The sequence below is a fragment of the Prunus dulcis genome, chromosome 1, assembly GCF_902201215.1.
Source record: "Prunus dulcis chromosome 1, ALMONDv2, whole genome shotgun sequence".
NCBI lineage: Eukaryota > Viridiplantae > Streptophyta > Magnoliopsida > Rosales > Rosaceae > Prunus > Prunus dulcis.
In genome coordinates, this window is record NC_047650.1 from 3,507,137 (window position 1) to 3,531,926 (window position 24,790).

Sequence of the window (24,790 nt, forward strand, 5' to 3'; positions counted from 1 at the left end):
CAAAGCAGAAAGACCATCAGCTCTGAAGAATTATAACTTGGTTAAGAACAAACACACACACACACACAATGTGTCCCATGCCATATTACTGAAATTTCTACAAGACCAGAAAGTCCAAGGATGAGAACTCTCTTCAGGAAAGGAGAAGATCAGAGATAACACTATTAAGCCAGAGACGACCCCCTAGAACTCGAACACCAACCTAGAATGCAAATGACACTTATATTTGGCACGCTGAAATGGCAATTTGGGACAACACTGCTAACTGAAGTGTGTTGCTCATCTCTGCGTTCCATCATTACGACGAAGCTTCCCTTCCCAGCAGAGAGGAAGACAATGATGAAATGGATCTCTATTCTCAGAATTTGAAAGTCAGCTATGAATCTATGCTCAACACATGAATGTCAAATTTGCACCCACGAGCGTTCCACGTGCAAATTTCAATTTGATAACCGGTAACCGAAAAATGCCATTAACCATTTACTTTTTATTATTGTACTATTCATTGAAATTTGCCCATACAGTGTATGCTCAACACTTGTATGCACAGAGACCGTTACTCGTGGGTAGTTGCAGCAGTCCCACATCGACTCCAAACAAAAGCTTCAAATTTTTTTAGTTTATAAAAATATCTTCACCCAACTATTTTCCCAGGTCCAGTTGAATTACTTGCTAAAGTCCTAGCTGGGCCACTTGTTAAAGTCTAGTTGGGCTTTAAGTTGCTTTAAGTCGTGATTTTGTTTTTTAAATGCTTAATTCGGCATATAAGTTTCTAAATAGTTAGGCTTCTTAAGAAATTGGGATTCTGATGAAACCCTAGGAAAGAATTCAAAACTCCGAATTCGAAACTTCAATATGATTTGCACCGTATATTCAAAGGCCATTTGCTAAGTCCTGTACCGTATAGTTTTTTAGAGGAACGAGATGGGAAAGAAGAAGATTGCCATTGAGAAGATTGAAAATAAGCAGTCTCGCGCTGTGACTTTTTCAAGGAGAAGGAATGGGCTCTTCAAGAAAGCCAAGGAATGGGCTCTTCAAGAAAGCCAAGGAATGGGCTCTTGTAATCTCTCCAGCGGGCCGCCGTTACACTTATGCCTCTCCTTCCTTTGACTCAGTGGTCGACCAATTCCTCTCCGAAACCATTGATGGCTCTTCCACTGTGACTGCCGGTTCTTCTTCATTTGACTATGTGGATGACCAATTTCTCCCAACCACCAGTGCTGGATCAACTTCCGTTGATTCTATGGTGGATCAATTCATCTCCACCACGGCTGCCTCTCCTTCGGTTGACTCCACTGCCGATCAAATCGTGCCCATTGCAACTGTGGGCTCTTCCACCGCCACTACTTCTGGCTCTTTCCAAGACACATTGAAGGCTTTGTCGGACATCAACATTGAAGCTTGTAATGATTTGGAAGAGTTGATGACTTTGAAAAATAACTTGGAGCAAATCATCAGAGAGACGACGAGGCTGATATAATAATTTCCACGGCAGTCTTTTATCTTGTTAATCTCCACTTAACTTGTTTATACATCTGGTGAGAGTTAGCTTTATTGTTAGGTCAAATAGTATATATGTGGAGTGAAACACACTGATTTGTTGTAGACCAAGCTCTGAGATAATCTGTACATTTTTTGTACTAGCCTCTAGGTCAGTGCTTGTACTTCTAATGCAACAGAACATGATGTGCTTTGTTTGTAATTGTATCTAACATAATGAAGAAAATTTTGCATATGTCTATCCTCTATTAATGCACCTTCTTTTCTTTTACAAATGTTATCTGAAAAATCTGCCTCAACATCCTTATATGCCTTGGGAAATTTTTCAGAACCTTGAACACATTTGACCATCGACAATCGCATCTGGTACTTAACATTCATCCCATGATTATATGGACAATGATGACCATCCAACTTTCCCAAGTCCTCATTATCCGATTAGAAAATTACACTGAGATCTTCTTTTGCTTTTGTTCAACCCCTAAATACGTATATAAAAGCATGTGCAACAAAACCTCAGCCATAATACCCTAACCTATGCAACTTTTACATGCTGAAATGATGCAGCATTTGATTCTGCAATTTCAGTCTCGATCTCTGTATGCAGTATCTCTAATACAGAATAGATCCCACAAAATTTGGGGTGGGATTTGTCCCCTGAAAGAAATACATGCCCAATGTTGTTAACCTCAATCCAACTGCACCCAGGTTGCTTCTTGACTCCTTTCTCTTTCATTCTTGTCCAAATCCTCCCCGCATCTTCTTTTCTTCCAATACTTAAATACATTTCTGCCAAAATCAAATATATACCAGAATTACCGGGCTCTATGTCCAAAACCTTCTCCCCTGCAATCTCACCCACCTCAACATTCTTGTGGATTCTACAGGCTCCAAGTAATGCCCCCCATACACTTGCAGGAATTTCAAATCCATCTGCTCTCATTTGATCTAAAAAACTCATTGCCTCATCTATAAGTCCAAATCTCCCCAACAAATCAACAACACATGTATAATGCTCAGTTGTAGGTTCAATGAAATACTTGCATCTCATCATATGAAAGTAGTATCTGCCTTGGTCCACCAACCCCGCATGGCTACAAGCAGACAGAACACCAACAAAAGTTATGTGATTGGGTTGAACATCTGTTGATCTCATTTGTTCGAACATCTCCAAAGCTACTTCACCATTCCCATGGTGAGCGAATCCGCAGATTATAGAATTCCAAGAAATGACATCATGACTTTTCATGCAAGAGAATTCCAACAAAGCAAAATCCATATTCCCACATCTTGAGTACATGGTAACCATAGCATTGGACACTGCAACGCAGTGATCAAATCCCGCTTTTACTGTGAGTGCATGAGTTTGCCTACCAAGGTGTAAGGTTGGTAAGTCTGAACAGATTGTCAAAACACTAGTAAACGTATTTTTGTCTGGGGATGGCCCTGATTCTTTCATTCTAATGAAAAGCTTCAAACCTTCTTCACCAAGATCATTTTCACTTAATCCAAATATTGTGGCGTTCCATGCCGCTGTATCTCGAGTTAGCATTGATTCAAAGAGTTCAATTGCACTGCCAACCTCTCCAATTCCCAAATACCCAACAATCATATTTGTCCATGATACAACATCTTTGTAAGGGTTTTTCTCAAGAAAAGCATGAGCTTCTCTAGTGAGCCCATTTCTTACTAATTTAAAAATAATCGAGTTCCAGGTTTTTGGACATTTCTCTGGCATCTCCATGAAAAGCTCCAAGGCATCATTAATTCTTTGAACCTTGACCAACCCATTCACCATTAGAGTCCAAGATTCCAAATCCCGCTTGGGCATTTTCTGGAACAACCCCTCAGCAATTGCAACATCCCCGTTTTCTATATACCCAAGGATCATAGCATTCCAAGCCTGAACATCTCTCACAAGCATGCCATCAAAGAGTTCTCGGGCTTCAACAACACGTCCTGCACTAGAAAACCCCGAAATCATTATAGTCCAAGAGGCCAAATCTCGAATATTCATTCGCTTAAAATACTTTTCAGCCAAATCAAACTCTCCAGAATTCACAAGACCCCCAACCACTAAGTTCCATGAAATCACATCCTTCAATGGCATCCCATCAAACACGTGTACCGCTTCACCAATCATCCCATTACGAATATACCCGGAAACCATTGAATTCCAAGTGACAACATCTCTATAAATCATCCTGTCAAAGACTTGCCTTGCACCATCCACATCCCCACATTGCATCAACCCGGTAATCATGGTGTTATACGAGAAAACATCACGCTCAGTCATCCGACTAAATAAATTAATCGCATCTTGGAACTGCCCATTTAGAAAGTAGCCGCGAATCATGGCATTCCACGTGACGGTGTTTCTACGAGGCATTTTGTCGAACAGCTTCTGGGCTTCTTCCACAAAGCCATCCCTCATTAAAGTTGAGATTTTCGAGTTGAGGGGCTTTAGATTGGTGTCTGGAGTTGCAGTTTGGTTTTGTATAAATGGTTTTGCGGTCGCCGTGCAGAGTAATCTGGTGAGTCGTAGAGAGAGGTTTCGAGTGAGCATACTCCATTAGTTCAACTGTGACGAACTACGCGGGATCGGAAATAAGCAAAAATGCAATGGTGACTTGACCCGTTGTAACTTGGGCTTTGCCCTTGACCCGTTAATGAAGGATTATAATCTTATAACCAACATACATGACTAGCCTGCATAGGCCCGAACATTTTGATTTTGAACCAATCAATACGTGATCGGCATATCAACCCAGGAGTATATCCATCTTCACACATATGTTTGATCCCCCCAGCATCAAACGTTCTGAATTTAAATTATTACGGGCGCAAAAATATTGATTTATTTATTTTATACCTATCATTTTTAGGTGAATAATGCATATGTATTTTTTACCTTGAAGTCTTGTACTCTATGAAGAATGTGTCATGAAGGATTTTTCATTAAAAAAATCTTTAAAATGACGCGACAAATGATCAAATAGGAGAAAGAACTATGTAGAAATTGAAAATAGTAAATGCATTTCTAAGTATGGAGTATGGGCCTGAATTTGTAATAGTTATTATTCACTATCTTGCTGGATTTATTTTTCTTGATTTATTGTATACAAGAACCTCCATTTCGGGTGTGTTCTTCTTGTACGTCATATTTACTTATTTATTAATGAAATTATACTTGTTCTCTGAAAAAATAATAATAATAATGGATTATGGACCACAGAAAATGGTAAATTAGAGCTCCGATGTTTGATCCAAATTGAACTTTTTTCTTCTTTTAGAATTTTTATTTGGGCAGAACTAGATTGGAGATTGGAGATTTGACATGGGCATACCTTATCCCCCCAATATATATCTATTTCTACTCTCACTGGCCACAATCTGCCCACATCAGCCAAGATATAGCCTACACCATCAGTCTCTCTTTCTCTTACCCCGTACCTCATCATCGATCACACCCCTTTTTAACTGTAAAAACTACCATAACCACCACCTCCTCTGCCTCACTCACAACCCCACAACCCCACATCTGTCACCATGGCTGCCTCTGCAGCTGCAGCCATGAGCTCATATTTCTCACCCTCCATCTACACCGTCAAATGCCTACGATCATCCAATCAAATGTCCCCACTTGATCATCTCCACCTTAAAATGGCCCCTACCCGGATGCTTTCATCATCATCTCTATCAAACCCTTGTGCCATAGAACCCCTACTTTCGATCAATGCCGGTTCGAACAAGTTTCGGGTGCTGAGGGTCAGTACTGCCGTGGCTCAAGAAGAGGTGGCGGTGACTGATGAGATTGAGCAAGTGGCGTCATTGGCTGAGGAGGAGCACCAGGAAGAAAAGAAAGCAGAGGAGCAGGTGGTGTCCGTAGGTGATGAAGAGTTGGGAGGAGAAGCGGCAGCTGAAGTTTCAGGTGGAGGAGATGAGGGTGAGGAGGCTGTTGCTGTGAACACCAAGCTTTACTTTGGGAACCTTCCTTATAGCGTTGACAGTGCACAGCTTGCTGGGATAATTCAGGACTATGGAAGTCCAGAGCTGATTGAGGTGAGGATTAATTTCCTTGTGATTAATTAGTTTATTTAGTAGGTGATGTGGTATTGTTATTAATTTATTGTCTGATCAAACACTTTTAGCCCTTAGATTGACGGGTTCATCATTCTCTATTAGAATATGGATTAGTCACAATTTATTAGATCGGGTTACTATCAAATAGGATTTTGCACTAAAGATGCACCCTAGCTAATACCATATTGTCATTTTAGATTAATTAAGTGAATTTTCCACATTGATAATCTAACAACATAACATGTTAAATATTTAACGAGACAACACTACCCTTAATATATAACAGGATGTATTTGCCCAGAGTTTAAGCTTTTTATGTGACATGGCATCAAAATGGGGAAAGTGCTTTTCCTAAATCCTAGTCCTAGCTTCTACTTCCCTTCATCCTCTCACATTTAATGTCAGCAATTATAAGTTCTAATTGAAGAACCTACTCCATAATTTTCAATTGATTTATAGTTATGTAGCAGACAACTAAAAAATGACTTAAACATTTAGGTGGTGGTTAGGTTTTGGGGTTATTAAAAACTGAACCACTAACTTTAGACATTTACCTCTCAATGAACTTTGTTCATCTACTACTTTCTCATCACTTAATGATGTGCCTCTGAGAACTGTAAATGGAACATATATTTGTAAAAGTTGTATGGATTAACCAGATACTGTAACCAGACAAAGTTTTTCCCTTCTTTTGGGGAAAGTTTGAATTCTGCTATTTGTTACTGATGACGCCTTTCATCAAAGGTTCTCTATCATAGGGACACTGGAAAAAGCAGAGGATTCGCATTCGTTACAATGAGCACTGTTGAAGATTGTAATGCTGTCATTGAAAATCTTGATGGACGTGTAAGAGTCTCTCTCTCTCTCTCTCTCTCTCTCTCTCTCTCTCTCTCTCTCTCTCTCTCTCTTATGCTTACATAAGAGCCTTTCACTTAAAACCCTATCGATAAAACTATTTGTGCCACATTTACTCGTTACAACTCTCATGGCAATAGAAAATGCATCTCACTTGTAACGCGTGAATTATATATCTATGAGAGATGTCAGTAAATGTGGTACATGTATCGTTACTCGAATCTTAATGCTAAAAGCATTCTGATATTTCAGGAATTCATGGGGCGAACCTTGAGGGTGAACTTAGCAGACAAGCCAAGACCGAAAGTACCTCTATATCCTGAAACTGAGTTCAAGCTTTTTGTAGGGAATTTATCCTGGTCAGTCACATCTGAAAGCTTGACGAAAGCTTTTCAAGAATATGGAAATGTGGTTGGAGCCAGGGTGCTATATGATGGGGAGACAGGAAGGTCCCGTGGCTATGGATTTGTATGCTACTCAACGAAGTCAGAGATGGACACTGCCTTAGAATCTCTTGATGGAGCGGTACTATTAGTCTCATCCACCTCTATACATAAAAGTTATCTGCACTTACGACAAATCACAAATTTGACATTTGTTCCCTTATAAGGAGAGAGAACTCGTATGAACTTGTAACACCGCGTCGTCTTACCCTCACATACAATAATTCCTCCAGTATAGAAAAAGAAAAAGAAGAATGAGTGGACATGTTTCAAATTGTAGTTTGCTTGTAAGAAAGCATGGCTTGTTGCGGCGAGCATTTTCTATGTATTGGGTAGGCAACTGACTATACCTTGTTTTGTTTTCTTGGCTTCTCAGGAACTAGAAGGAAGAGCACTGCGTGTAAGCTTGGCTGAAGGGAAACGTTCATAAACATTAACAGTGTAAATTTGGAAAAAGGGTTAATTGGAAATGTTGGCTGAGGTATTCACGTAAGTGACTTGATTGGAGCTCCCCTTCCATCTCTTGTTGCTTTTTGTAACTCTCTTTTTTTTCATCCCACGACTCTTCCGGAAATTCCTGGAGGATATGACTGTTTTTGGCAATGATAAGGATGATTTTGCTGCCTAATCGATCTGCTAAATTATTACAAAGAAGTTTTTGTGTTCAGCAAGTCAATGGCATTTGTTAAACTACATTGCAAAAACTATCAAATTTGATCATTTATAAAAGTGTATAGCTATTTGATCATTTTGGTTGCCCACGGTAGTCGAAATAGAGTATTGCTTAGCTCCTTAAAACTAAGGATTAAAACTAAGGAGGAGCTCCTTCTTAAAATCATGAAACACCTAAAACCCAAAAGTGTAATTTGTTAAAGAAGATGTTAAAAAGAAAATTAATATAATATAAAGGTGTGGAAACCCGTATCTTAGAGGCTAGTTCTTGTTAAATATATCAATTAATTAGCAAGTTAAGTGGTTAGGTTATCCATTTGGATCACAAATTTAAACAACCACCTAGATTATAAATCATCCAAATTGACAATAATATAACTCCGTGGAATGAACGTCTTGATAGTTTAGTACTAAGGGCTCGTTTGGTCTACGGACTTAACTTCTTGTGAATGAAACTCCCATGTCTAATCCAACTAGATAGTAATGGAATATGTTCATTCCCATGTTTGGAAACACTATGAAATGAGGACCAAGAAATGCCACTTTTTCTCATTCCTATGTTTGATTTGTGCAATATTAATGGAAAGTTGAGTTTTCCAATTAATACCCTTTTTTAAAAAAAATAAAAATAAAAATAAAAATTGATATTTTATTTAAAATTTAGAATATGAGTAATTTAGTTCCCAAAAAAAGTGGATTAAATGCTTTCCCAAGTGGGGAGAAAAAGATTGTCAAGGAGAGTCAATGGTATGAAATTCTCCCTTACATGGGAAGTTTATAACCATGAGTTAGGTATTGCATTCCTAAGAGTGCACTTACCAAACATGAAGATGCAATTTTATACCAATTCCTAAACTTCTAAATCTTCAACCAAAACAACCCTAAGTATCTGATTAAAGGATATATATATATATATATGTTTCAGAGTAATGTCATACCATGTCATACTAATAATCCACCTGATTAATGATTAGGACTAACAATGTGGCATTATAGCATGGAAGAGTGTTGGAAAATGACCGTATTGAGTGTGTCTCTATGGCAATAGAATATATTAACATGAGTATTGTCAATTTAACAACATAACAAGTATAAGACGATAGTATATATCAACATAAGAGTAACATATAAGTATATGGCCATAGCATTTACACATGGTCTTACTTAGATATATGAAATATAATGTCGCTAATTTGCCAATATAATTCATTCATTCAAATAAGAATATACTTGATTAGTGATTTGAATTGACAATGTGATATTATAATATGACAAATTGTCTTGTTATATAAAACAACAATCCAAAGCGTTATATGATTTAGATTGACAATGGGGCACCATAACATATTAGACTATTAGTAGACAAACATTTCCATGATGTGTGTTATATTGCTATAATAGCAGTTAGGATGAATATTTATGAGATTGCTTGCTAATTGTCTCTTACCTTTTTGCATGATCTTACTAATTATGTTGGTTCCTATCTTCACTATGCTTTTAGATAATCATGAGAACAATTGGTAAACACATATTATTTCACCCAATTCAACTAAATCATACAATTCAATTCAAACTCTTAGTTTTTGTAGCACCTTTGCAAAGAATATTTTCCTTTTTAAGAAAAAGATTGCAACCCAATATCACAAGCGTAAGTTAGCAAGGAGTGACGAAGGGGAAAGGGTCCTTTTGTGATGCAATTCCAGGTTAAAGTGCGCCGCGTGGAGTGTGTCACCAATTTCTGTGGTGACGGCTACCAACAAAAGCCGCAAGCAGCAAAAACTAAACCCACTGAGTGAAGAGATCGATCCTCTCCCCCAAATCTATCTCAAGGTCTCCTTCTCTCTCTCTGTCTCCATATACATTTTCTCTCTCTAAGACTAAAGCCTCCACCATTTCTCAGCCCCCCTTTCTTCTCTCTCTTTGTTTACATGTGTAAATGTCTGTATGTATTTGGCATTTGTGCTTAATCTTATCTTTTGGGTTTTGGTGCAGATTTGAGGGGGCGTTTGCAGATCTAGGGTTTTTGATTTTGCTGTTGTAGGGTTTTAGAGGTTTCGAATATGGCCACGCCCTTTGCCATTCCCGTCACTGCTGCTCAGGTTCTCTCTCTCTCTCTCTCTCTCTCTCTCTCTCTCTCTCTCTCTCTCTCTCTAGCGCTGAGAGTGAAATCTTCGTTGTGTTTGTGTGGTTTAGGTTGGGACGTACTTTGTGGGGCAGTACTACCAAGTGCTTCAGCAACAGCCAGACCTTGTTCATCAGTTCTACTCCGACGCCAGCACTATGCTTCGTATTGACGGCAACACCAGAGAGACCGCCACTGCAATGCTGGTATTTTCGTCTTTTTTTCTTCATTAGTTTTATGATTAAGTTCCTTCAAACGTTTTCAACTATATCTGACAAATAAATATGAGTTGCTATGGGTGAATAAAGCTGTATGGATGTGTATTTCAACTTTCAAGTAACCTGCTTGATGGGTTTATGGGTTTTTGTTTATTTATTTTTTTAGGTTCCTATATGTACTGGGTCGGTGAATAATTTATTTAGTTTCCCTGCGTATATACACTTGTTATCAGTGTATATTAGCTGATTGTACTGGTTGCAAAGAGGGTTATTTGTGCATCTAGCTGTGAGAAGTGTTTGTATTTTTTTTTTTTTTTCATGCTTGAAATATTTACCTCATTGTATTGCGTGTTGGAGGCCTCATTTTCTTTTATTTTCTTTGTTACCCCTTATTTGTGGATCAGCGAAATTGAAAAAAAGAAGTATGCTAATTTGGTATAGGGATATTGGCTGCATTAGCCTTCACATTTTTGTTTTCTTTTTCCAACATAAGGTCAAGTACGTTATTAGGTACAGGTTTAACTGGTTTAAACCATTATCCGAACTTAGTAGGTTGAATATGGATTCCATCTTGTCATTCAGCCATATATAAAGGCCATAATCTCTTTTAGATCCCTGATTTCTGTACAAAACAGTGTCAATTTTCTGTTTTCATTAATCTGATCAATTCACTCTCCTCTGACTTGTAAATTCATGGACCGCTGTTGTACGTGGCAACCATTTGAGGTAAGTGGTCCTACTCTCATTAGGTGTTATCCCTAATGAGGAAAATCAGGAAGCGGTACTTCTAACAAGCAATCATATGATGGTACTGGATAATTGGAGTTAGTTACAGTTTAAACAATGGTTCCGAGATGATTAATAATTGATTGCATTTGTATAGCATCTCTCTGATTTTGTTACTTGTTTAGGAATCATGTCTAGTATACCATAAATATTTGTTTTAATTTGTTAATAACTCTGTGTGTGCTATTATGAATATAAGATACCTGGCTATCCTTGAAGCGCCCCTTGTTGCAGTTCATTGTATACTGCTGGGTTCTAGATTCTTTCTTTTTGGCCATGAATTTTTATGTTCAATTTTTGTAGGAAACATACTAATAGTATCATTAAGAACAAGCCATGGAATGCTTTTATAAATCTGCGGTTTTTTGTAGTGCATGCCCATCATATATTGATGGGCAATTACTGCTAGAAAGTTATCGATAAGAATTGAATTTAAGCGATACAAAACATGAATCTCCCACATTGATATAGTTATTAATCACAGCCTGTCCCAGTCAGTTGAACCAGTATTTGGGTTGCTCCAACCTGGATTCTCTTAGGTTCATTCAAAGGACTCAATCAGCAAGAAACCCGTCTGTGATCAGAGTCCAGCCAATATATATATATATATATATTTGCTGTCTTTTCTATTTTCTTCTCTTAAGAAAAACAGTATGAATTGTTCTAAATGACAAAAATATTAAATACTATTTTAACTTGTCTTGCACATTTGCAGTTTTATTGATTGACCTGCTGTTGGAGCAATGACCCATGGCCTTTTTCTTAATACAACTTTTTTTGGTTTTATAACTATGAATATATTTATTTTAACCAGATGTACATTGTCATGTTTTGCACACTCTTAGCACTCACGGTCACATTGACCCAATTATTGCTTGGAATGTTCAGTCATTTTTGCCTAAGTTAGAAGCAATTAATTTGATGCCACATGTCAGCATAGTTTATATATGCTGTTGTATGCTACTTGTTCTTTCTGTATAAGGTGTAGCCCATTTGGTGTACCCCTCTTTTGAATACTCAAGTTAATCCTTTCTTTGTGTGTATGCAACAGCAAATCCATGCGCTTGTTATGTCGCTCAATTATACTGGATATGAAATCAACACAGCACATTCCTTGGAATCTTGGAATGGAGGTGTTCTTGTGATGGTTTCAGGCTCCCTGCAAACACAAAATTTCACTGGAAGGAAGAAATTTGTTCAAACTTTTTTCCTTGCACCTCAGGAAAAAGGTTATTTTGTACTTAACGATATATTTCACTTCATTGATGAGGAACTAATGCACCACCATCCATCGGTCATATTAGCCCAGAGCAATCTTGACGCCAAGCTAAGTGTTCCTACTACGATCCCTGAGCCAGGTATTGTAATGCATCGTAATTTACGTTGATTTGAAGAATTTCATTTTCAGTAGGAATTATCAAGTCTGTTATTTTAGTGGTGGATAGAAGATATGATTTTTTACTAGAAAAGTATAGAAAGGATATATATTTGCATTTATGTACAAGAATCTATTCCTTGAAAAGAAAGAATTTTATGTATGACGACAAAACAAATTCTATAATTAGCAATGGCAATTGTGTTGTTATTGGTTTCTACTTTTTGTGCAATTGTTGAATAGTGATGTTAACTTGATTTGAAACCATGTTTATGCATGATTACGATCTGATAAGAAAATGCCTTCAATGTCATTTTTAATAATATGTTTAAATTGTTGTGGCTAAAAGTGCCTTTTGTGTAGTTCTTAGTAACTTGATTTGATTTGGTAGTTAGATAAGTTTCATTTCAACGTATAATTTTTTTTTTTTTTCTTTAGTAGTTTAATTGATGAAACTGGTGATTTTGCAGTGGCTAGCTATTTGCTGGGTGGAGAAATTCAGACAAGAGACTTCGCGGCTCCTGCTGTCAAAGAAAATGGTCCAGTTGAAAGTTATGGTTTTGCAGAGCAACGGTTGCAGCAAGTTGTTGAAACTGAGAATTTGTTGGATGATAGTGTTGTAGAACAGTCAAATGGTTCACTTCATAGTACAGTGAATACTGTACAAGATCACCTGTCTGCTTCCGTGGAGGAACCTATTGGAGAGCCCCAAAAGCAGACCTATGCTTCTATAGTACGCACTGAACCTTTGACTAACTAATTATGTTCACAGAAACACATACTTATGGATACATAAAATCTTATGCTCATTATATGTGACCAATTTTGTCTGCTTGGTTCTTTTTGGAAGTTACGTGTTGCTAAAGGACAACCTGCGCCTTCTGTAGCTCCCCAGCATTCAGCTAACAGGAGTGCACTACCGGCTTCAGAGTGGAATCACCATCCTCAGTCCTCTGCTCAGCAGCCCATTTCATCATCAAATACATACGAAAGGCCTGTTGCAGAGACAGCAGATGAGGCAGCTACTCTAGAGGATGAAGGTGAGCTTTTGGGCTTTCATTTGTAACCCATTAAATTTTGCTCATAAGTTTTTTTTTTAAACTCAGTTTTGTTCACTTTTTTCCTGTAAATCAACATATGGGCTGTTTGATATGGACTTCAACGGTTTTATTTAATAATCTTCTTATTATTTTTGGTGAATGCTTTTAGGCGAAATAAAGTCTGTTTATGTAAGAAACTTGCCGCCTACTGTATCTCCATCTGAAGTTGAGGAGGAATTTGTGAACTTTGGAAAACTCAAGCAGCCTGAAGGAGTGGTCATTAGGAGTCGCAAGGTTCATGCTCTTCTTTCTTATTCTTTTGTTCTCTCAGGTCCCACTCCAGATGTGTCATTGTATATCAGTCTGAAATTATTAAGCTAAAATATTTCATTGTTGTGCAGGATGTTGGTGTTTGCTATGCGTTTGTTGAATTTGAAGATATTACTGGTGTTCAGAATGCCGTCAAGGTCCACTCTTGAAAACATCAATGCTTGAGTGCTGTTTGCAAAATTTGAATTCTGACTTTCTTTCCTCCTACAAATCTGCTCACTGAATCTTTTATTGATTTTTTCTTGTCCTATTTTCTATAGGCTGGTAGTGTTGAGATTGCTGGACGACAAGTGTACATTGAAGAGCGGAGACCAAACAGCAACATCCCATCTCGAGTGGGAAGTATGTTTCCTTTATTAATATTCTGTGATCTTATTAACATGTAAAATAAGTGTCATAAATTCTCTAGTGAAAAAATTACAACATTTAACAATGCCTCGCCATTTACATAGCAGTAACATGATGGCCTCCTACGTGTGCTCACTGTGACTGGTTGGAAGATCAAGCCACCCTTAGCTATATTTGGCGACAGCGGTTGGATCTGTTATTGTTCGGTCGTACTAGTGTCATGATAATTGTCTACTCCCATATTCTAATAGTTCTTGCATGTGATGGTGTGATTATTTTGTGCAGCAATTTTAGAATGACTTCATAACTGTTTCATCCTACAATCTATGCTGCTGTATTTAGTATGTGGCCACTATCAACGTTCTTAGTTTCATCCACTTTCTTGTGCTAGTTTTCTAATGAAAGAAACCCTCGTCAATATGACTGCTTAGTATGATAGATTGTAACTGCAACTGGCATTAGACATATTGGAGCTTTGTTTCTGATTGAATTGTTATGGCAGCCAACTCTTGCTATGCTTCTCTCTATGTTCCAGGCTTTACATAAAGATACGCTCTTCTTGCAATTTTATTTTGATGAATTGTTGTGAACAGGAAGGGGTAGAGGAAGGGGCAGCTACCAAGCAGAGGCACCGAGGGGTCGTTTTGTCTCTCGGGGTTTTGGGAGGGGAGGTGGCTATGACGGTGGTGACCAGGATTACAGCCGACCAAGGGGAAATGGCTACTATCGTCCAAGTCCCCGACAAGAAAAAGCAAACCCAGGTTATCAATCATCAAGAGGCGGGCAAAATTCATCAGAGTTCACTAATTAGGATTATTTTACAATGAGGAAAGGAAATTTTTGGGTCAGCAGATAACCTTTATTGGTTGCATAAACTACATACTGGTATTTCATAGAGGCAGTTTAGCTTAGATATGTTGGGCATGTGAATCATATTTTTCTAAGGGGTTGCTTGATACTGGAATTCTTAATTCAAGAGGTGATGGGTTTGCAATTTTGACCTCAGTTGTTCTTTGCGAAATCTTTGCATGGTCTCTCCTAACCTGTCTAATCTGTTAGACTTTCGCTTTCACCATCTTCCAATTTGTGGAGCAAACAATTTAAATGTGAAATGAACATGGTTATCTGCTTCATTTTCATTACTTCCAGGGAAAAAAATTTGTCATAAGAACACGAAACGAAAAGGGAAAATAAAAAGGTAAAATTAACAAAATCACTCACAATGTCATCTCTAGAAGATTGAATTGTTGAAAATTGAAATCATCAATATTTACTAGTTTTCTTTTAAGTTGGTTTTGTTCTTTTGTTTTTCCTCTCATTTCATATGGCTTGCATCAATGCAAGCTCTTATTCGATACTGGAAGTTTTAACGAGGATGAATGCCAAGGACCCTTAAATATTTCTGCCAATCATTTTCTTTTTGAGTTTTTACAGTGATGAAAGCATGTAGAAGTGGCACAAGGTCTCATTGCAGTCTTTGCAGATGAGGATAAATGAAATAAATACAATAAAACCACTTTAATAAATTATATAAAAAATTTCCCCTTGGAGACAAATCATACAAAAATAAACTAAAAATCTAAGCCCATTTCAGCATTTCTTATAATGAATCTGTATGGTATGGCAGTTCTGGCAAAAAGGAAAAAAAAAAAAATGGTATGGCAGTTTTATTTTGATAGTTGGTACCATAGATAAATCAGCAAGACAAATTATAGACATAAATTATGAAGCATGAGGAAATGAGCAACTGATCATATTACGATCCATTCTGAACTATCGAGCGACAATTATTTATTACAAGTTTACCGCTTCTATTAGAAACATTGTAGCAGAAACATATAGAACATAAACCTGGTGGCATGGCATCTAAAACAGATTAAAAGTACAACAATTTTCTCTAGAAAATGTTCACTTAACTTCCTTCTAAGGCCACCAAGTTTCTCAGTTTAAAACTTTGATAGTGATGGTGTATCTCTATGTACAGCTTCAGACCCTATGCAGCATTAGAACCTGATTTAGTAGTTCTGCAATCTGCTGTGTCAGGAATTCAGGCATTCACAGCGCTCACGGTTCCTCCTTGTACAAGAGGCACTTGAATGTGGCCTTGCATTACCGTATCTTCCTCGTCTTCAGCTTCCCAAAGGAAATGAGCATATGCTGCAAGAACATGGCTAAACACAAAGGAACAAAATGTTGAAGAGGTCATTTTAATCAGTTATATTATCTTTTCTATGATTAGATCTTTACTACTAGTCAAATATTTTGAAACATCTCCAATCATTCGGACCAACAAATGGTGATCTAGTGGATTGGGAAACAGGATTTGTTCAAAGTAAGAAAGTTCAATAACCAATTCAAGGTCCTGCATATCATTGTCTATGTTCCAGATTGAAGATAATATAGAAAATATTCATGAACATGTTCAAGTAGAAATTCTGAGATCATGTAAGAGTATGTACCTGTCCTCAGGATTTGCTTGAACAGCTCTCTGAAAGTAAGACAATGCCTTCTCACTGTCATGACGAAGTTCCCAAACCAGTTTAGCATATTGCGCCATGATTTCACTGTCCCCAGGATCAGCTTGCATGGCCCGCAAATAGTATTGTTCTGCTCCTTGAAGGTCTCCCTTGGACTGTAGGCAATCACGATAAGTTACACAAGTGTGACTAGAAATCCAACTTAATATATTTATATAAAAAAATAGGTGTTCTATAATAAAAAGAAGTCAGATGTATAGAGAAAATAGAGATCAAAATGTGCATCTCTCACCTGACACAAGAACTGAGCATAATTTCTTAGCAACAAAGCATTGTTGGGATTCTCTTCAATCATCATCTTGTAATTCTCCTCAGCATTACCACCTCTTCTGGAGCCAGCTTCGGCAGTATCGAGCATGTCAATCCCATTTGCTGCTGCAATGTGCGAGGATGGACTAAATTTTTTAGTTTCTTCTTTGGAATTGGTGTTTTCAAGTTCATTCATACTATCTCCCTTGTCAGCTTCTTCCTGGTCATCCTCTATTTCCCATAGAAAACTAGCATATGCCCCAAGAACACGGCTGCAACAAGAAGACAAATAATTAACTTCCAAATGCACTAAATGCAATCTGCCATGTTGTTTGTACTGGGCATCAACTTTTAGACTACTTGATTTTTTGTAAACAAACCAACCTGGAACTTAACCCCAACTTAATATGTACGATAATCTAAATTTTCTGCTGTGAAATTAGATTTAAAATTTTCTTTGGAGATGGATTTATGCAGGAAATTAATCACCTGTCTTCAGGAGTAGCTTGAGCTGCACGTTCAAAGTAACTCAAGGCTCTATCTTGATCATGATGGAGCTGCCAAACCAGCTTAGCATACTCAAGTAAAGACTCACCATCTTGAGGATTCGCTAGTGTAGCACGCAAATAGTAATCTTCAGCTCCATGGAAATCTCCCTTGGACTGCCATGTAAGGATAGAAGTACATTGCACAAAAATTAGAAATCAAGATTTATTCTGTATAGAAGGGAGGTATGAATTTAGCTTCTTCCCAAGTCACTTAATCCGGAAGAAGTTTAGTCAGAACGATCAGGCTATTCAGTTGTTTTAACTCAAGTCACATATAACTAAGGTTAAAAGGCAACATTTTGTTCTCCCTCATAGAGACGAGAAGAAGACTTGTTCAATTCGAATAACAACCTTCACAATAATTAAGCCTAATAGCAGGACCTGAACAAATCTGTAGCTGAAGCAACTAGAGCTACAAGTCCACCAAAATGAAAAGAACAATAGCAGCAACAGTTGCAAGCACACTCTTTGAGTCTTAGGCAGGGTATTTGTCTGCAGCCCAGCCAATGGTCGACAAAAAGATTGGATAGCAGAAACAGAAACTAGAAAAGGCTTACATCTTGCCTTACACAACCACTATTGTGATGCAGATTTGAACTCACAGTTTAGCTCTGGAATAATGGAGATTAGAAAATCAGGCACAAAAAATTGTTGGGATTGCTCATTCATTGGACACAAAACATAAACTCTTCATATTCCAGAATCAAGAATCGAAAATTGGATATCTGCATCAGTTTCTTAACTATATAGCTCTTTCAGTTTTATGTGATAATCATTATAAATTGAACAACCAAAATTGGAGAAAAAAAGAAGATATTAGCAAAAAAAACACATGCTTCAACAAAAAATCTTACTTGTAAAGCTTGAGCATAATTTCTAAGGAACAAAGGGTGGCAGGGATATTCATCAACCATCCTCTTATAATACTCCTCTCCATTGCCGCTCTCATCGATATTCACCATAGATAATTCATCATCCCAAGCATCCCAACCAAAACCAGCAGCCTGAACCCCAAGCCCCGCTGCAAGATACATGGGAGGACTTGCAGGACGTACTTGTTCTTCAACACGCAAACTCTGGATCCCATCCAAACCTTCTTCCTCTTCACCCTTCTCCTCAATCAATCCCATACTCTTCTTCCCAAAACAGAAGTCCCCACCTCCCATCACCGATTCTATGTTCTCTCCTATTGTAATGGTCCTCTCCAGTGGTTCTTGATCTGAACCTTGAAAGTCAACAATGCCCGAGTGAAATATCGAAAAAGACGGTGCTGTTTCCAGCATTGAATTGTTATCTTGATAGGAAGAAGACGTTCTTGGTGCAACCGAATTTCGAAACTCTTCCATGTCACAAGAACTATCAACTAACCCTTCCAAGTTTCCATCAGACCAAGCTCGCCGAATCGCTTTGAGGCCTAAACTCTTGGATTCTGGATTGAACTCTATGAACCCAGAAGCAGAATGAGAGTTTGGAGAAGAAGAGTTGCATGAAAATGATGTCAAGTTGAAATGGTGATGATGAGAACTATTGGGACTGTCTGAGAAGGATGAGAGGAGTGTTCCAATGACTGGGGTTGATGAGCTTCTGAGCAGCATTTTAATAAGCTTTTTATACAACTACTAGTCTTTGGCTTGCCTGTAAATGGAAACAATAGTGAATTTTTTTTTTATATATAGAAAAAAATATCAGATTGAATCAGAACCTCTCATTTCAGTACCAGATCATGTTCATGTTGCCAAACCAAAGGAATATGTAGGCTCAAGTTGCATCACAGATAGTAGGTAAGTTGGAAATTTAGCTAAAAACTTATCAATTATGCACATGGCTTTAAATGTACAACACATGGAAGAACTGCCATTCATTCATTCATCCAAAGAAAGAAAGAAGAACATGTATCTTTAGGTACATAGAAAGCGATAACATGTTGGTTTGGTTGCAATATTAATCAAAGCCAAATAAGTAACAAGATGCACGAAATTCCATGAATAAAGAAAAATACGACACGAAAATCACAAGAAAGAATGTGAGGAAGCTTGTGACCAAATTAATCTTTTCTGGTAAAAATAATTTGTGGGTTATGAGCATTGGGATCTAATTAATTCATACAAGGTTTAGTTTAGGTGAGTGTTTATGTATTCATCAAGAACCACGAATAGTATAAGATTAGTGTTCGAAGGCATACCTCTCTCCCTTCACTTTTGTTGTATGCAGCAAACCCTTCTTCCCTTTCTTATTGTAAGGAAAGAAGGTTTGTGCTAATTGTATTGTAAGGAAGAAATGAGAAGGTGAAAGGAACTTGATGTGGTTTAAGGCATCTATTCTATTGCAGTGGCAGAGTACTTTTTTGTTTTTTTGTTGTTGTTTTATTTATTTATACAAAGTTGAATTTGTCATTAATGTGAGAGATATGTAAGCTCGGCCATAAAGTAGTATTTTTATTATGAATTTTCTTTATTGGCTGCTCGGAGAGACAGCAACCTCTGGCACACGTGTAACTTTCATTGAAAGGTGTCATGCATTCTTTCTTGATCTTTTCGGTACAGTTTTTTTAAGCAACATTCCAAAACAACACCACTTGATTTTGATTTTTTCTAATTTTATATAAGCGATATTAGGTTTGGGGAGTCCAACTTAGGAATTCGGAGTGCAGGGATAAGGATAACACTTGAGGCTGAGTTACAGCACTTCTTTTTGATTCAGAGGTCAAGAAAAGTGGCATGGGCTTACACAAATTTTGCCCATTTCAAAAGGCCTTGAGTCATGACTTAAGGGCCTGTATGTCTCAGTGGAATAGCTGTTTTGGACTGATGGACTACTTGGTTAGAATTTGAACAAAGGCCGTGTTTCAATTGGGTTACATAATATGAGTCATTTTACAGTAAGCGTCTTGTATATAGTCTTTAGGTGAGATTTTATTTCTTAATTATTGGATCATGTTAACCAATTTGATATAACGGTTAAAGTATAAGGCCTCACCTAAAGGTCATATACAAGGCCCTCGCTCACTATAGATTTCTGATACATAGCAGAGGCACTTTATGAGTAATGACTTTATTTGCATTACTGATGAATAGGTCACACTTTTTTGTGTCATGTCATTGTCATATAAGTTTGATTGTGTTCACCTAACTAATCGATAGATACTGTTATACTTAAAATAAAAAATAAAACCAACATGACTCTATCTGCCACATTAAAATAGGTGGTTGTGTTTAATGCAATGATGTAGTGTACACGTCAAATAGCATGTAAATTAATACACGAAAACTAAAACAAAAACAGTTTGCTATTAAGCATTTTCCTTAATTGTTTGTATTGTTTAAAAAAAGTTTCAGATGTGATATCAATCAAGCATAACAAGTTAGTTTGATTTAGGATCTTCTTCAGTTGTATATCTATGACTAGGGTACATCAAATTGTTGTTAGCCAGGCTTGTTTTTACTAAATACAAGATAGGTAGAACCACTTTTGATTTTGCAAGTGAAAATGGTACTTGGAATATACAGTGTGCCAGCCAAAGCCAAAGCCAAGCATCAGAATTTCCCAGTTTGATGCTAACCAAATATAGTTATTAGTTAAGGAGTTAAGGTGATACTGTAAACCCCTCTGGCTGACCAAATTAGAAATTACTGTTATGTTAGCTGCTTAAGTCAATGACATGATTGAAAATTTGAAAGGACCATAAATCTCACCCTGAAATTACCCTAATTTTAGCTCAGGGACTGTGCATGTAATTAAGCCAAATCAACAACCTCCTCCTTCAACTCCCCCACACCTTCCAAAATTAAACCTCAGTGTAACCAAAAACCGTGGGGTCAAACTCTCCCACATTGACATTTGTCTTCCTCACATAACCAACCCTCCATTATTCTACGCTGTTTTCGCACAATTCCACCTTGCAGGTGCCCTCATTCTCTCTCTCCCCTCCTCCCTTTTTTCAACCATACCTCCCTTCCCTCTTGATGCATGCCCTTGCCTCTCGTCGTCCAAGAAGAGGACGACGAGCGGAACCATCTCCATCTTCGCCACTACCACCATCACTTTTTTAAAAACACGTTTACGTCCATCTCTTTGATCCTTAGCTAGCCTCTATTGAATATTCATCGATTGTAAAACCTTAAGGAAGGCGCGATTTGAATTTATTATTCAATCGCGGCGACAATGTCTCAATCAATCTTAGCTCCGTTCCAACTCCTGGAACTCAACGTCATATCGGCCCAGGACCTTGCGCCGATATCACGCTCCATGCGCACGTACGCCATTGCATGGGTGCACCCAGATCGAAAGCTATCGACGCGGGTGGACACTCAGGGCCACAACAATCCGACATGGAACGACAAGTTTGTGTTCCGGGTGGACGAGGATTTTTTACACGAGGACACCTCCGCCGTGATGATTGAGATCTACGCTCTCCATTGGTTCAAGGACGTCCATGTGGGCACGGTTCGTGTCCTGGTGGGTAACCTTATCCCCACCCCCGCAAAGCCCCACCACCACAACCCTCATCTAGGCATGCGGTTCGTAGCTCTCCAGGTGCGCCGCCCCTCTGGCCGGCCGCAGGGGATTCTAAACATCGGCGTGGCGCTACTTCACAGCTCCATGAGGAGCATGCCCTTGTATTCCCAACTCAGCACATCAGCCGTCGGATACAAAACCTTGATGGGCGAGGAAGACCCACATCGCAGTAGTCAAACCCATCATGCAGGCAGTCAAGCGACGACGTATTCGAAGCCGGAGCTACGGCGCAGCAAGAGCGACTCCAGCTCCATGTTCGGGTCGGAGCTGAGAGCCACAGAATTTAAAAACAAGGGCAAAAATGGAAAAGCGGGCTCAATGGTCAACGGGTCAGAAGTCAGCATAAAAAAGAACAAAAAAGGTCGTCTGTCCAAAGCCAGCTCGATCATTGGTGGTTCAGAAATAATTATCAGGAAGAGCAAGGACAAAAAAGGAAAATCAAGCTCCCTGCTTAGCGCCTCAGATATGAGCTACAAAAAAGGGAAGCCGAGCTCCATACTCGGCGCCTCAGACGTGAACAGCTCGGTGGCCCCACCAAAGTACGGAAAAGACAGAAAAGGGAAGCCGAGCTCCGTTCTCAGCGCCTCCGAAGTCAGCGTGCAGGACCCACAGAAAAAAGGTAATAGTAGTAACGGTAAACCCGCAAGCTCCATGCCCAGCGCATCCGAACCGGAAGACAGGCCCAGAAGAAATCCCGCCAGTCACAAACCATCGCCGAAATTCAACCTGGCAGAAAATTACGGTTCTACCCCCGGACGGAAGTCGGCCCCGCGAGCTGGCAAATCGCCGTTCTACAAGCTGCAGTCGCCGTACGAGCAGTACGCGACGCCGAGGAAATCGAACATCATGCCGGTGCCGTTCATAACGGAGTCGGAGCTGGGGCCGTCGCCGTCGGAGGTGGCGGCGGCGATCGCGAAGGAGCGCTTGGATCAGGACGCGGAGAGCTCGGTGGTGGTGGGAGCGTGGAACGAGGAAGACAGCGTGGAGGGCTTGCAGTCCAAGCTCGAGCGGTGGCGCACGGAGCTGCCGCCGGTTTATGATCGCGGAGAGTTCTCGAGCTTTCCTTCCAGCGACGAGCGCCACGAGCGGCGGCACAGCGACGGCGGAAGCGGGCTCTTCTCGTGCTTTAGTAATATTTGTGGAATCGAGTGCTCCATTGTATGCGGGTCGGGCGATTCGGATAGTAAGACCCGGAAGAAGAATGGTAGCAAGAGTGGCGGAAAGGTCCCACGGAGCCCCTCAGCCGGAAATCTAAGCTACATGTGAAAGGACCCGGATGGAGATGGGTAAATGCGCAGGGTTTTTTTGTTTTCCATAATTTGGCAGGCAACGGTCGCGAAAGAAGATGGAAGTTGAAATCAACTGCTTAGCTCATGCTTACTTGCGCCAAGGGTGATACTATTAACGAAGAAAGAACAAGCGAAACGTAAGGGCAGGGCATGGGCGCAGGATAAGCAAGTGCACCAAAGGGCGTTGATGATAGTGAATTGCACTTGGTTGGGCCATTCTCTTCCTCTTCCCAATTTTTAATTTTGTATTTATCGAATTTCTACTGTGTAATTTATTGTTTCCCCAAAAAACAGAAAAACAAAATACAAAGGACCGTCCAAATTCAAATTTGTGTTTATTTATATTATTGTTGATGTAGAATATAAATCTTATATGAACAATTTTTTCATGTATCGAATTATCAGTAATGTGGCGTGGGATATTATATCTTTAGTTTGTTTGTTTTTTTTAAATTTGTTTTGGTCGAATAAGATAATGGTTCCTCATATCCCTTTAATTGAAAAAGCATCCAAAAAAATATATATAACAAGAAAAAAAAAAAACGTCGAATATAATGGGATTTGAGAGCGAAGAAGTGGGGGAAGGAGTTTGATGGTTCTGAGAGGGAAGGTGAATGGAGTTTGACATCTGTGTTTCAAGGCTAATGTGCTCAGTAGAAATTTTTGCATGTTTTGGATAAACCATCCAATATACATAAGACATATGGAAATATTTTATTTTTATTTTAAAAAAGCAGTGCAGTAAATTGGAGAGTTCAAACCACATGTCTTATGTATATTGGTGTAACCGAAACATGCAAAAGTAATGTGTAGAGAGATTATATTTTAGAACCTGTAAGGGCCTTTTTCTTCTGGCAGCTACAAATGAGCTGGACCGCCGTAAGGAGCAAACTGAAGAAAATATCCCTTGTGTCTGAGTTCAAAGATCAAACCCCAAAATGTTTATAAAGGATTGTAAAGCCTTATGAAGCACCTTGGTTATCTTCACCAACAAAAATAATGGCTGTTTACAAATAAATTCTTAGTGCTTACAGGTAGAATCTTAGCTTGGCATGAGAAGCTTGTGGCATGAGAGCAAAGTTTCCATGAGTTTAGCGCTAAAGAGAAAATTAAGTGTTCCTAGGGGAAAGATGGGGTATTAAGGTGGGAGAAGATAGGGTTTTGCATAAAGGTTTGATTGAGAATGAGGGAAAGATAGAGAATATGTGGTTTACGTGTATTTCCGGCAACTTGACAAAGGCTTTATCAATCTGCCATAAGAGGAAAAATGGGGAAAAAGATGAACAGAGCACGAATTTTGCTAGTTTTGAAAGTAAGAGAGGAAGCTTGCTCTCTGGTTGTGGATTGATTTTATTGGGTAGAAGAGGCCTTATTTATACATTTGGAAGCCATCTTTTTCCAAGAAACACTAATAGCTTCTATCCCATTTTGCCAGGTCTTTCACTTCCTTTCTCCCATCATCCCTTCAATCATCCTATTTTTGTGAAATCTACTCTGCTCTTTTGCACAAAATCAGAGATTTTGGGAGCTAAATGTCCTTTTCCTGTAGCTGCCCAAGTGAAGAATTCCTATTTTCAGATATCTCCTTTTCTCTCTTTCTTTTCCTCCTTCATGTTCAGATCTGATGAAGGAAAGAATTTGGTATGCATGCTGATTCGAAGGGTGGCTCCTTGCGCGCCAATATCTTTTGGTCCTTTAGATGTTTCGCTTGGCAACTTGTTCCTTCCCTCCTAGCAGCCAGTGTGGTCTTCCAAGCTCCTCCCGTGGCTTTTTCTTTTAGCCAAATGTTGGAGCCTTTGCTGCTTCTTACCTCTAATTGTATGGGCTTTTTAGGATGGCAAGTCAACCTATCAAACAAATGGGTTGATCTCATCAAGTTT

The 24,790-nt window shown here is 38.8% G+C and overlaps 6 protein-coding genes across 6 annotated transcripts; 4 read left to right on the forward strand and 2 right to left on the reverse strand.

Moving 5' to 3' along the window:
• Positions 1-700: 700 nt before the first annotated feature.
• On the forward strand, positions 701-1,591 carry LOC117614916 (MADS-box protein FLOWERING LOCUS C-like). Its single transcript, XM_034343846.1, is given in 2 exon segments — positions 701-1,055; positions 1,057-1,591. Coding segments are annotated over 2 exon segments (555 nt in total). The 5' UTR covers positions 701-924; the 3' UTR covers positions 1,481-1,591.
• Positions 1,592-1,915: 324 nt separating this feature from the next.
• On the reverse strand, positions 1,916-4,092 carry LOC117615251 (pentatricopeptide repeat-containing protein At4g02750-like). The gene has a single exon (XM_034344304.1). It carries the CDS (start codon positions 4,064-4,066, stop codon positions 2,036-2,038), a length of 2,031 nt encoding a protein of 676 aa, XP_034200195.1. The 5' UTR covers positions 4,067-4,092; the 3' UTR covers positions 1,916-2,035.
• Positions 4,093-4,835: 743 nt separating this feature from the next.
• Positions 4,836-7,552, forward strand: LOC117616633 (28 kDa ribonucleoprotein, chloroplastic-like). Its single transcript, XM_034346011.1, has 4 exons — positions 4,836-5,562; positions 6,328-6,429; positions 6,691-6,963; positions 7,258-7,552. Exons 1-4 carry the CDS (start codon positions 5,050-5,052, stop codon positions 7,309-7,311), a joined length of 942 nt encoding a protein of 313 aa, XP_034201902.1. The 5' UTR covers positions 4,836-5,049; the 3' UTR covers positions 7,312-7,552.
• Positions 7,553-9,172: 1,620 nt separating this feature from the next.
• LOC117615196 (nuclear transport factor 2-like) lies at positions 9,173-14,786 on the forward strand. Its single transcript, XM_034344237.1, has 10 exons — positions 9,173-9,383; positions 9,546-9,652; positions 9,747-9,881; positions 11,731-12,037; positions 12,525-12,787; positions 12,905-13,094; positions 13,264-13,388; positions 13,496-13,561; positions 13,685-13,766; positions 14,366-14,786. Exons 2-10 carry the CDS (start codon positions 9,614-9,616, stop codon positions 14,581-14,583), a joined length of 1,425 nt encoding a protein of 474 aa, XP_034200128.1. The 5' UTR covers positions 9,173-9,383; positions 9,546-9,613; the 3' UTR covers positions 14,584-14,786.
• A 643-nt stretch (positions 14,787-15,429) lies between these two features.
• LOC117614160 lies at positions 15,430-19,501 on the reverse strand. The gene is made up of 6 exons (XM_034342874.1): positions 19,289-19,501; positions 17,961-18,741; positions 17,048-17,220; positions 16,542-16,830; positions 16,232-16,404; positions 15,430-15,943 (listed from the first exon to the last, which is right to left on the reverse strand). Exons 2-6 carry the CDS (start codon positions 18,699-18,701, stop codon positions 15,820-15,822), a joined length of 1,500 nt encoding a protein of 499 aa, XP_034198765.1. The 5' UTR covers positions 18,702-18,741; positions 19,289-19,501; the 3' UTR covers positions 15,430-15,819.
• Positions 19,502-21,014: 1,513 nt separating this feature from the next.
• On the forward strand, positions 21,015-23,238 carry LOC117616604. The gene has a single exon (XM_034345974.1). It carries the CDS (start codon positions 21,268-21,270, stop codon positions 22,885-22,887), a length of 1,620 nt encoding a protein of 539 aa, XP_034201865.1. The 5' UTR covers positions 21,015-21,267; the 3' UTR covers positions 22,888-23,238.
• The last annotated feature ends 1,552 nt before the right edge of the window (positions 23,239-24,790 follow it).

Coding starts and splice junctions, on each gene's coding strand:
- LOC117616604 (XM_034345974.1), top strand. CDS start 21,268: ATGTCTCAATCAATCTTAGCTCCGTTCCAACTCCTGGAACTCAACGTC.
- LOC117615196 (XM_034344237.1), top strand. CDS start 9,614: ATGGCCACGCCCTTTGCCATTCCCGTCACTGCTGCTCAG. Junction 9,882..11,730: donor AGACCGCCACTGCAATGCTG/GTATTTTCGTCT, acceptor TGTATGCAACAG/CAAATCCATGCGCTTGTTAT. Junction 13,767..14,365: donor CATCCCATCTCGAGTGGGAA/GTATGTTTCCTT, acceptor TGTTGTGAACAG/GAAGGGGTAGAGGAAGGGGC.
- LOC117616633 (XM_034346011.1), top strand. CDS start 5,050: ATGGCTGCCTCTGCAGCTGCAGCCATGAGCTCATATTTCTCACCCTCC. Junction 5,563..6,327: donor GAAGTCCAGAGCTGATTGAG/GTGAGGATTAAT, acceptor CTTTCATCAAAG/GTTCTCTATCATAGGGACAC. Junction 6,964..7,257: donor TAGAATCTCTTGATGGAGCG/GTACTATTAGTC, acceptor TTGGCTTCTCAG/GAACTAGAAGGAAGAGCACT.
- LOC117614160 (XM_034342874.1), bottom strand. CDS start 18,701: ATGCTGCTCAGAAGCTCATCAACCCCAGTCATTGGAACACTCCTCTCA. Junction 17,221..17,960: donor ATTATGCTCAAGCTTTACAA/GTAAGATTTTTT, acceptor CTTACATGGCAG/TCCAAGGGAGATTTCCATGG. Junction 16,405..16,541: donor ATGCTCAGTTCTTGTGTCAG/GTGAGAGATGCA, acceptor GATTGCCTACAG/TCCAAGGGAGACCTTCAAGG.
- LOC117615251 (XM_034344304.1), bottom strand. CDS start 4,066: ATGCTCACTCGAAACCTCTCTCTACGACTCACCAGATTACTCTGCACG.